Source organism: Vespa crabro, chromosome 10 (genome assembly GCF_910589235.1).
Source record: "Vespa crabro chromosome 10, iyVesCrab1.2, whole genome shotgun sequence".
Taxonomy (NCBI): domain Eukaryota; kingdom Metazoa; phylum Arthropoda; class Insecta; order Hymenoptera; family Vespidae; genus Vespa; species Vespa crabro.
Genome location: NC_060964.1, coordinates 6,817,569 through 6,827,568, shown reverse-complemented (window position 1 = coordinate 6,827,568; position 10,000 = coordinate 6,817,569). Strand labels below are relative to the sequence as shown.

At 29.9% G+C, this 10,000-nt stretch overlaps 1 protein-coding gene across 5 annotated transcripts in view; it reads right to left on the bottom strand.

Moving 5' to 3' along the window:
- LOC124427617 overlaps positions 1-10,000 on the bottom strand; it is a 74,506-nt gene that overhangs the window by 52,077 nt on the left and 12,429 nt on the right. For 4 of the 5 annotated variants that reach the window (XM_046970755.1, XM_046970757.1, XM_046970760.1 and 1 more), the window contains 3 exons: positions 8,961-9,208; positions 7,601-7,650; positions 6,820-6,877 (listed from right to left, as the gene is read on the bottom strand). In XM_046970755.1, the coding sequence (XP_046826711.1) occupies positions 6,820-6,877; positions 7,601-7,650; positions 8,961-9,132 (280 nt within the window). In that variant the 5' untranslated portion in view covers positions 9,133-9,208. Of the gene's footprint in view, positions 13-6,819; positions 6,878-7,600; positions 7,651-8,960; positions 9,209-10,000 lie in introns of those variants that run through there. The other variant, XM_046970759.1, reaches the window with a different exon arrangement.

The window sequence follows — 10,000 nt, the reverse complement described above, 5'->3', positions numbered from 1 at the left end:
CTAAAAGAATGACTTTCAATTTTCTTCCAACTCCTCCTCCTCCTCCTTCTACTCCACCTCCTCCTCCTCCTCCTCCTCCTTCTTCTTCTTCTTCTTCTTCTTCTTCTTCTACGATTCCCTTCCTCCTGTGTGGATTCCCTCTTCTAAACGATGACGTCAGACACAGAATCACTTTACATACTTATAGGAAATTCTTGCGTAAAATTGCTATGCAATTATCCGTATATATCGATTTAAAATATATACGCGCTTGAATTTTTAATCGATCGTTTGTGTTTACAAAGAAGGAAAAAGAAAAAGAAAAAAGAAGAAGAAAAAAAAATTGGAAGAAAATAAAAAATATGGATAGATATATAATATTTGTATTAACAAAGAGCACGAACGTGTATTAATTCTCTAGAACTTAATCTTTCTTTTTTCTTTTTTTCGTTTTTGATTTTTGAAAAGAGACGAAAAAATGGAAATCGTACAATGTGAAACTTATAAAGTACAACTTGTATAATAAGTTTTACATTAATTTCAAGTATAAATTATATTTAATATGATGTATTTATATACTTGTAGTACTACTTGCATAATAAATATTTCATATATATATATATATATATGCATATTGTATTTATATATATATGCATATTGTATTTATACCAAGTTATAACTTACTTTATTTTTATATTATACTATATTTTTATATAATATATATATATATATATGTAACACATATCCACAGCACAATATTTATTATACAAGTTATACTATATGCGCATAACTATACTATATTAAGTGGATTGTGACATACGAATTAATTAATATACTTTATAAAAGGATTAAAAATAAATGACGTCTATATATGTATATATGTTTGTTCGTATAATACGTACGAACATTCTCTTTTATGCATAAAATATTAAAATTATCCAAATATCTCTATCGCAATAAAAGAATAATAATAATAATAATAATCATAATAATAATAATATTAATAATAATAATAATAAAAATAAAAGAAAGATGATCGTACGAGATTAGTTCGTGCTAAGAATGAGAACCACCAATCAGAACAGTTGGTAAACTCAAGAAAGAAGACGATTGAGTCAGAGCTACTGACACACGGTCAGCTGCAACCTCCGCGTATTTTATACATACATACTTACATACATATATATAACATACATATACATATATATTTAAAAATATAAATATATATATATATGTGTGTGTACGTATATACACGTATTTTTTCCTCTTAAATGTATCTTTTTGTCTTGAGAAGAAGGAAGGTTACATACATACATACATACATACATACATACATACATACATACATACATACATACATACATACATACATACATACATACATACATGCATACATACATGCATACATATACATACATACATACTATAACTACTGATACTACTCTTGGTCGCCATTAACATCACAATCATCCATGATTTCGCATAACAGACTCGATATAAATCGGCCAATATGTCTTTTCTCGACAATACCAGTCGATCCAAAAATACATTTACGATAGGTGTTGCGCTCGTGTGTTTGTGTGTGTATTTGTGCGCGCGCGCTTTATATATATATATATATATATATATATATATATATATATATATGCATGTATATAAAGAATGAGGAGAGCTTTATATTACACCGACACACTTTTGCTAATCGCTATCGATTCAATCCTTCGCACGTTTTCACGCGAATAGTAGTATATTCTACGTTCGATCAATACCACGAAAAATTTGCGGCAGATTAAAATGAAAACTACTCACTGGATTATCATTGGTTTCTCTCTTTTTCTTTTTTTTTCTTTTTTTTTTTTTTTTGTTTTTTTTTTTTTCTTATTGCGTCAATACATTATTCATAAAGAAAAAGGAAAAAACAGAGAGAGAAAGAAAAACGACGGCGGTATACATATAAGATACAGGAACAGTGGGGAGGGGGGAGGGGCCATTGGAAGGGAGGAGAAGGAGGGACGACTCAAAAGTCCCTAGACAATTTCAAAAAAATTCAATCATTCTTCTTCAAGACATTTTAGGTAGTTTTGCGATTTAAAAAGAAAAAGAAAAGAAGGAAGAATAAATTATTGTCTTAAAAAAGTACTCTTGATAAAGAATAATTGACTTTTTATATTATCTACAAAACTTTTCGTCTTATCTTTATGATAATGTTTCTCATAATAATAATAATAAAAAAAAAAAAAAAGCAATATATATATACATAGAGAAAGAGAGAGAGAGAGAGAAAAATCGTGAGAAAAAAATATTCTTCAGTTTTTACTAATCACCATCAAAAAAACGATCGAAAGAATATAAAAAAATAATAATATTTTTCATACAAAATTACAAAAAAGAAAAGAAAAGAATGAAAAATAAAAAAAAAATAAAAATAAAAAAAAACATAAGAAAAGAATGAAAGATAATGATCTACGGAGATAAAAATGACGTGAGAAAAAAAAGAATATATATATACCTCCAGTTTCTAATCAGACGGTCCAGTGGACATAATCAAAAAAGAATCGAGAGATATTCGTTTTTTTTATAAGGTCGTTAGCGACGATCATAAGAGCCAGTTAGTCAGCTGACCGCACGGTTCAGATTTGGCATTAAGCCGTGGAAAATCCAAGAATATTGAATTTCGAATGGCGAATCCTCTCTACTGAACTTTGAATAAATTCATGACTTTGCGAATAACGAAGGTTTCGTGGAAAAAAACCGTTCGTGTGAGCATAGCACGCGCGCGCAATCGTCTAATCTTTCTAACGAAAATGCTGACTCTATAAAAATCATTTTCTTCGGACGATCCTTTCTTCCTTTATATTATATATACGTACATACATACATACATACATATATATATATATATATATATACACACAAACGTACATACAAAAAAAAAAAAATGAACTAGAAATGGAATGAAAACGTTCTTAAACACAAATTGGGCAAAAAGATTTCCTTCCATACGATTTTTATAATCAATTAATACTATTTTCTTTTTCTTTTTTTCTTTTTTTCTTTCTTTCTTTCTTTCTTCTTCTTCTTCTTCTTGGAGAGACTATCTATCGAGTTGCAGTTAGGCTTATTATTAATTATTAAATGGTGATTTTACAATTTTGAAAAAGTGACCGATCTGAGAAGTTTTGATAAAAGAAAAATTAAAGAAAAAAAAAAGAAAAGAAAAAGAAAAAAAAAGAAAAGAAAAGAAGAAAAAAAAAGATAGTATGTAACTATTTTTTTTTTTTTTCAAATCAGCCTAAAAATCTTATTTGGTCCTGTCTCTCTCTCTCTCTCTCTCTTTCTCTCTCTCGCGTGCGCTTATTTACAAAACACATGGCTTAATCATTATTTACGAAGAGATTGACGAGAACGAATTCGCATGGAAATTTGTACAGGAGGGGTGACTGAGAGAACAAATTTACCTACTCAAACCAATACGACGACGAATCACGTTTGAGATTCATTCTTTCTTTCCTTCCTTCTCTCCTTCCCCTCCACCGCCCCTCTCTCTCTCTCTCTCTCTCTCTCTCTGCATATATCTTTCTTATCATCTATCTCTTTCTTTCTCTCTCTTTTCCTATCTATCTCTTTTCAAAGGTTGTATATCTCAATGTTCTCCATCTCTGTTTTTCTCACACGAAAGAATATTTGTCGACCGTCTGATCTGTAGATGAATGGCGGAGAGGGTGCGCCGACAACGACGAAGACGACGAATACAACGAATACAACGAATACAACGAAGACAACGATGACGACAACTACGACAACGACAACGACAACAAAGACAACGACAACAACGAAAACGACGACGACGACGACGACGACGACGACGACGACGACGACGACGACGACGACGACGACGACGAGAAAGCCTCGGCACGGTTTCGTCGTTGATTTTAAATATTCATGAGTTACGAAGAACACACCGAAGTGCCGACGACGGCCGTCATGGGGAAGCTACCGAATTAAAGAGGGGCGTTATGTATATGTCGATAGACAATACTATTATTAAGTATGTATCACCGAAAATTTGTTCATCCTACGACAGATTTTTTTATCGCTACTTTCCATATCTCTTTCTCTTTCTTTAGCTCTCTCTCTCTCTCGAACGTTCTCTCTTCAAGGACGAAACTCCTTCTCCCCCTCATGTGCCAGTTAAGTCTATAAAGATTTTTGATAATACGATCATAAGGAATATATTGTTTATTTTTTTTTTTTTTTATTTTCCTATCTTTTTATTACTCCTACACAGAGATTTGTTATAATTATTTTTATAATGGGGTTTTATATTCGGAGATCGTTCAAAAGTTTTATGGTTGAGATTTACGAGAAGGAAGGAAAAAAAGAAAAAAAATACCATCGATTTGATCTTTTCCGATACTATTTTTTTTCTTTTTTCCTTTCTTTTTCTTTGTTCTTTTCCGAATCGTGAAACCAATCTATCTTGCTTTGCAAAAAAAAAAAAAAAGAACAGAAAGAAAGAAAAGAAAAAAAAGGACAAAGAAAATAAAATCACGAAAAAGAATGATCGATTATTAAAATTACTTTATAGTAACTTCTATTCGTCCCCTAGCTATTGGAATATTTCTTGATTAATTTATATTATTAATGAATAGTACATTATTAAAATTATTAAAATTTATTATTAAATATACGTCGTACATAATCAAATTTGTTGCACACGTCTCTCTAAATATAACAATAAATCATTTTTTATTATTTTCTTTTTTCTTTCTTTCTTTCTTTAAATGTACCTCTGTACTTGAAAAAGAATCAACGATAATTCATACCCTTTATGAAAAATTTCTCTGATTCTACCCTTTCGAAGGTAACGTTTTCTAATGGCATATACCGTTAGATATTTATATCCAATAGAATATATTAAAAGAGAATGAATATATTTATGTTCGAATAATATTCGAGGTAAAAGAAGCGAGGAAATTTTCAAAGTCGAACACGCCTACGAGAGTAACACGAAAGCGAAACACATCTTCGTCTCTTCGTCTTCGTCATCGTCATCGTAACTGTTTCTAGCCGCAAAGAAAATAAAGACAGAGAGAGAGAGAGAGACATAGATAGAGACAGAGAGAGAGAGAGAGAGAGAGAGAATACCGATCGTCCTTGGAAACACGCAAGTAGTTTCAAAAAAAAAAAATTAAAAAATTAAAAAAAAGATGGATGGATGGTGAATGAAACGATATGCACATCAAAATTTGGGATGAGAAACGAGCAAGAAAAGTTCTTAGATAATTTTTAAAAATCAATTACTTCATTCTTCGGACTTTTAATGTTATAATTCGAAGAAGAAAATTCGATTAAAAAGTTCGAAAAAAGGAGATAACACTTCTAACTCTGTCTTGGGTGGAGACCATCCCAATTCCCCTTCTCTCCTTCTCCTCCTCACCCATGAAAGAATTTGAATCGCAAAAATATAACATATTTTGATAGAATATATTTTATACGATACCTTGTACGTATCATAAATATTTTTCCTGTCGTTCGATATCTCATATGATTACAAAAGTTTTTCCGAACATGTTTATATAAAAATTCAATTACTACGAAACGAGATAGAAAGAAGAAAAAAGAAAAGAAAGAAATTCATACGAGTTCGAAGTTCGACAAAAGACATTGAAAAGTCGATATAACGAAGAAAATTAATTTACTATTTTTGTCGAAGAATTGAATTTAGAAAAAAAAGGAAAAAAAGAAAAAAAAAAAAAGAAAACGGAAAGAAAGAAAGAAAGAAAAAAGAAAAGAAAAAATCGTCTTAGGAACTTTTTGAAATCGCACAAACAGACACAGACATTGTAATTCTAAAATAATTATAATAGATAATTGTTTGTTTGATTTGAGCAACGAACGATAACAAATGATTGAGCTGCGATTTAGTAAAATAAATCAATCGATCTCTGATAATATATAAACGATATATTATCGTCGATTTTTAAAAAGAAATGAAGAGACTTTTCAATAAAGCGGCTCTTTTGATATTACTGCTATTATAGTTGCTGATACTGCTGATACAGCTGATATCGCTGATGTTGTTGCTGATGCTTAATGCTGATGTTGGTAATGCTGAAGGTGGTGGTGGTTAGTTACCGGTGACTATGCTGACGCGCCAATGCGCGTGTAGTACCTGTATTATGAGTAAGAGAAAGATAGTCGACTAAAACGGTCACCGCTATAAACTCGCATGCTTACATCACTGAAGGCACTCTATGCTGCTTCTATCATCCTCATTCCTCATTCCACGTCTTTGTCGTTGTCTCTTCGTCGTCGACGTATTTTTCTTATTTTTCGTCATTCTACTGTATTGTATTATACACACGCACATTCGTATATACATACATACGTAAGGTACAGAAGAAGAAGAAGAAGAAGAAGAAAAATATTATAAAGACTCTATACGATAAATTCATAAATTATTCCAACGCTATTGGCAACTAACAGACGAGGACAAAGTTAAGAGACGAAGTTTGTGTCAGATTTTATGTGGAACAAGAATTGACTTGACTTTTGATTTCGTATGATCTCTCTTTCTCTCTATGTATCTATCTCTATCACTCTCTTTCTCTGTCCTTCTCTCTATTACGTCATTAACCTCGTGAAATGAAAGATTCGAAACAAATGTGGATGTGTAAATATATATATATATATATATACATATATATATATACATATATATATATACATATCTATCTATATATATATACACACACACATATACATTTTATATGTATTATGTATATATGCCTGTATAAATGTACGATTTTACGTATACAATTTTATGTATATACTCACACTTTATCAGCTTCACCACGTCCGTGTGCGTGGACTGCATTACGTTCACCCCATTGACCTAAAAAAGTAGAAACAATCGTTATTCACCTTTTTACTTTTCATCTCTCTCTTTCTTTTTCTCTCTCTCTCTCTCTCTCATTCGAACACGTCGATTATACGTGTTCTCCCACGCGCGATTTCGAGTATATAAATTATTAATTCGAGCAAAGAGAATCGCTACTAGCAGTGTTCTCGTACTTATGCTTATATATTTCTCTCTCTCTCTCTCTCTCTCTCTCTCCTTTTTTTTTGTCTTTTTTTAGCGGTACTTTGATCCACCTATATATGTACGTATGTATGTGCATGTATGTATGTGCATATATGTATGTATGTATGTATGTGTGTGTGCATGTATGTATGTATGTATATATGTATGTGTATGTGTATGCATAATATATACGAAGGATGCAGAGAGGATCATTTGAAAAATTCGTGACTTTCTTTTTTATTTTTATCTTTTTGTTCTTATTTTTATTTTTTATTATATTATTTTATTATATTATAATTAGTAACGTAATTATTATATACTGTATATCGTATATGTATATAAATTTTATAAGTATATTTACGAAAAATTTGTGTACGTTCAAATTTGAGTTGAAGAAAAATGAAAATACAAATAAATTATTTACACGGGTCTTAATTATTATTGATTATATGAAAATATATTATTTATATATATATATATATATATATATATATTTGATTGATAATAATTATGATTATTTCTGTACAAACTCACCTTGATTATTTTGTCGCCTGCGTGAAGGCCGGCCCTAGCTGCTGCTCCACCTAAAATGTTACGAAATTATTTCATTAGATAACAATAATAATAATAATTATTATAATAATAATAATAATATTAATAATAATAATAATTAAATTTAAGAATTATTTGTTTAATCAATATCCCAATTCGACCGAACGAAGCTTCGAGCGTGGTTTAGTTTTTTAAAGAAGTGAAGAACTTACAGACGTATCATAAACAAATATTGAAGTCACTTTAGTCCAAAAAGAAAAAAGCAAAAAAACAAAAATAAAAATAAAAAATGTATAAACAATGTATCAATTTAGTTCTGCCAGACAGAAGAATCGAAATTCACGAAATTGAGAGAGAAACGAAAATATCTACCAGGAAAGATTCGTCATATTCTTACAAACATATATATTTATATGGTTATAAAAAAAAAAGGGGTTAAATTTTCGTATACTTCCAAGAAAAATATAAATGGTAATGACATCTCAGAAATTCGTAGCTAAATTAAAGTAAACATGAAAATACTTGGAACGTTTAGTATAAGATTGATATTTGCGAAAACAAAAAAAAAAAAAACAAAAAAGAAAAAAAAGAAAGAAAGAAAGAAAGAAAGAAAATCAAGTAAAAAAGAAAAGAAATTTTATTAAACGTTGTGCTCCTTATATCTAAATAATAATTAAATTAAATAATAAAATTACATTAAATTAATAAAAAAGAAATTATTTAATAGAAACTTATACCACACTACATTAACGAGTATTAATTATATTTAATATATAAATTGATCTTCGTATAAAAGGAGATAAAGAGATAATCTACAAAAAAAAAAAAAATAATTTTTTTGAATAAAAAAACGTCCTTAATAGTCAATAATTAATTTATTTTCAAGAAAAAAAGAAAAAAGAAAGAAAGAAGAAGAAGAGTAACGTAACGTTACAAAAGGGGTGAGTCAATGATTTCTAAATACGCTTCTAAAAGTTCTGAAATAATTCTTCAATAAATCAATTGCTCTTCTTCGTTTTTTTTTTTTTTCTTTTTTCTTTTAAACATGTAATTAGCCTTACAGTTTTACAATCTGAAGACAAAAGAGAAAAAAAAAAAAGAAAAAAGAAAAATTAGTTTGAAAGGTATTGAAAATGAGTAATTGATTTTTAAAATCATCTAGGGACTTATGACCCATCTAAGAACTTTCGAGGAATTGTGAAAAAAAAAAAAGAAAGAAAAAAGAAATTAGAAAAAAATAAATGACAATAAATAACAATAATAATAATAACAATAATAATAATAATAATAATAATAATAATAATAATAATAATAATAATGATAATAATAAAAATGGACTTGCCTTCTTTAACGGATTGAACATAGACAGGATTATCACCAGAAACTTTCATCCCGAATCCAGCTTCATCTTTGCACACGTAGAGGGTGGTGACGGGTGCTGGCTCAGAGGCTCCACCCCCGGCGGCGCCTCCGCCACCCCCGAGGCTGCGCCGCAACGCCGCCGTTCCATTCATCCCTTATTCGATCTCCGCCTGGCCCGGCCTCACCTCTGCCCCAACCCCTGCCCCTGCCGTCGAACGACTCTATGACCTGTCGTTGAAAATATATTCTTTTATATATACACACATACACAGACATACAGGTATATATATATATATGCACTCAAATCCAATTCATTTTATGTCAATATGCAATCGACGTGTTACGTTTAAATATAAAAAAAAAATTCTTCTCTCTCTCTCTCTCTCTCTCTCTCTCTCTCTCTCTCTCTCTCTCTCTCTCTCTCTCTCTCTCACTCTTTCTCTCTATTTTTTTTTTGGAACTTTTTATTTAACACCCTTTATAGTTTTATGCAAATTTTGAATTTATACCCTTCCGCATGTAAATTATTATTAAATTTAAATATACAGTAATACAAAAAAAATATATTTTTTTCTTTTTTTGTAATCTTTTGCCCAACCGCGAAAAAGAAAAAAAAATAGAAAAGAATTAGATTACAGAGGATTAATTTTTTTTCTTTAACTTTTTTTTTTTTAAGAAATTCTTGGACGACCATACACTTCTCGCATAGATAAAAATCTAAATTAAATTGAAAGATAGGATTAAATAAAAAATGAAATAAAAAATGAAAAAGAAAAAAAAAAAGATGAAATAAAAAGACTTTTTATCTCTTTCTCGCTCTCTCTCTCTCTCTCTCTTTTACCCTCAAAAATAAAATCGATCGAATTAATTGGTAAAGGATTAAAAACAACAGGTAAGGTCATTTCTAAGATCACTCTCTGTATCTCCGATCAATCGATCGATCGAACACGTGCACATATACGTACATACAAACAAACGGCGTACGCATACACGTACGTTTATGATGCGGTACGGCTCTGA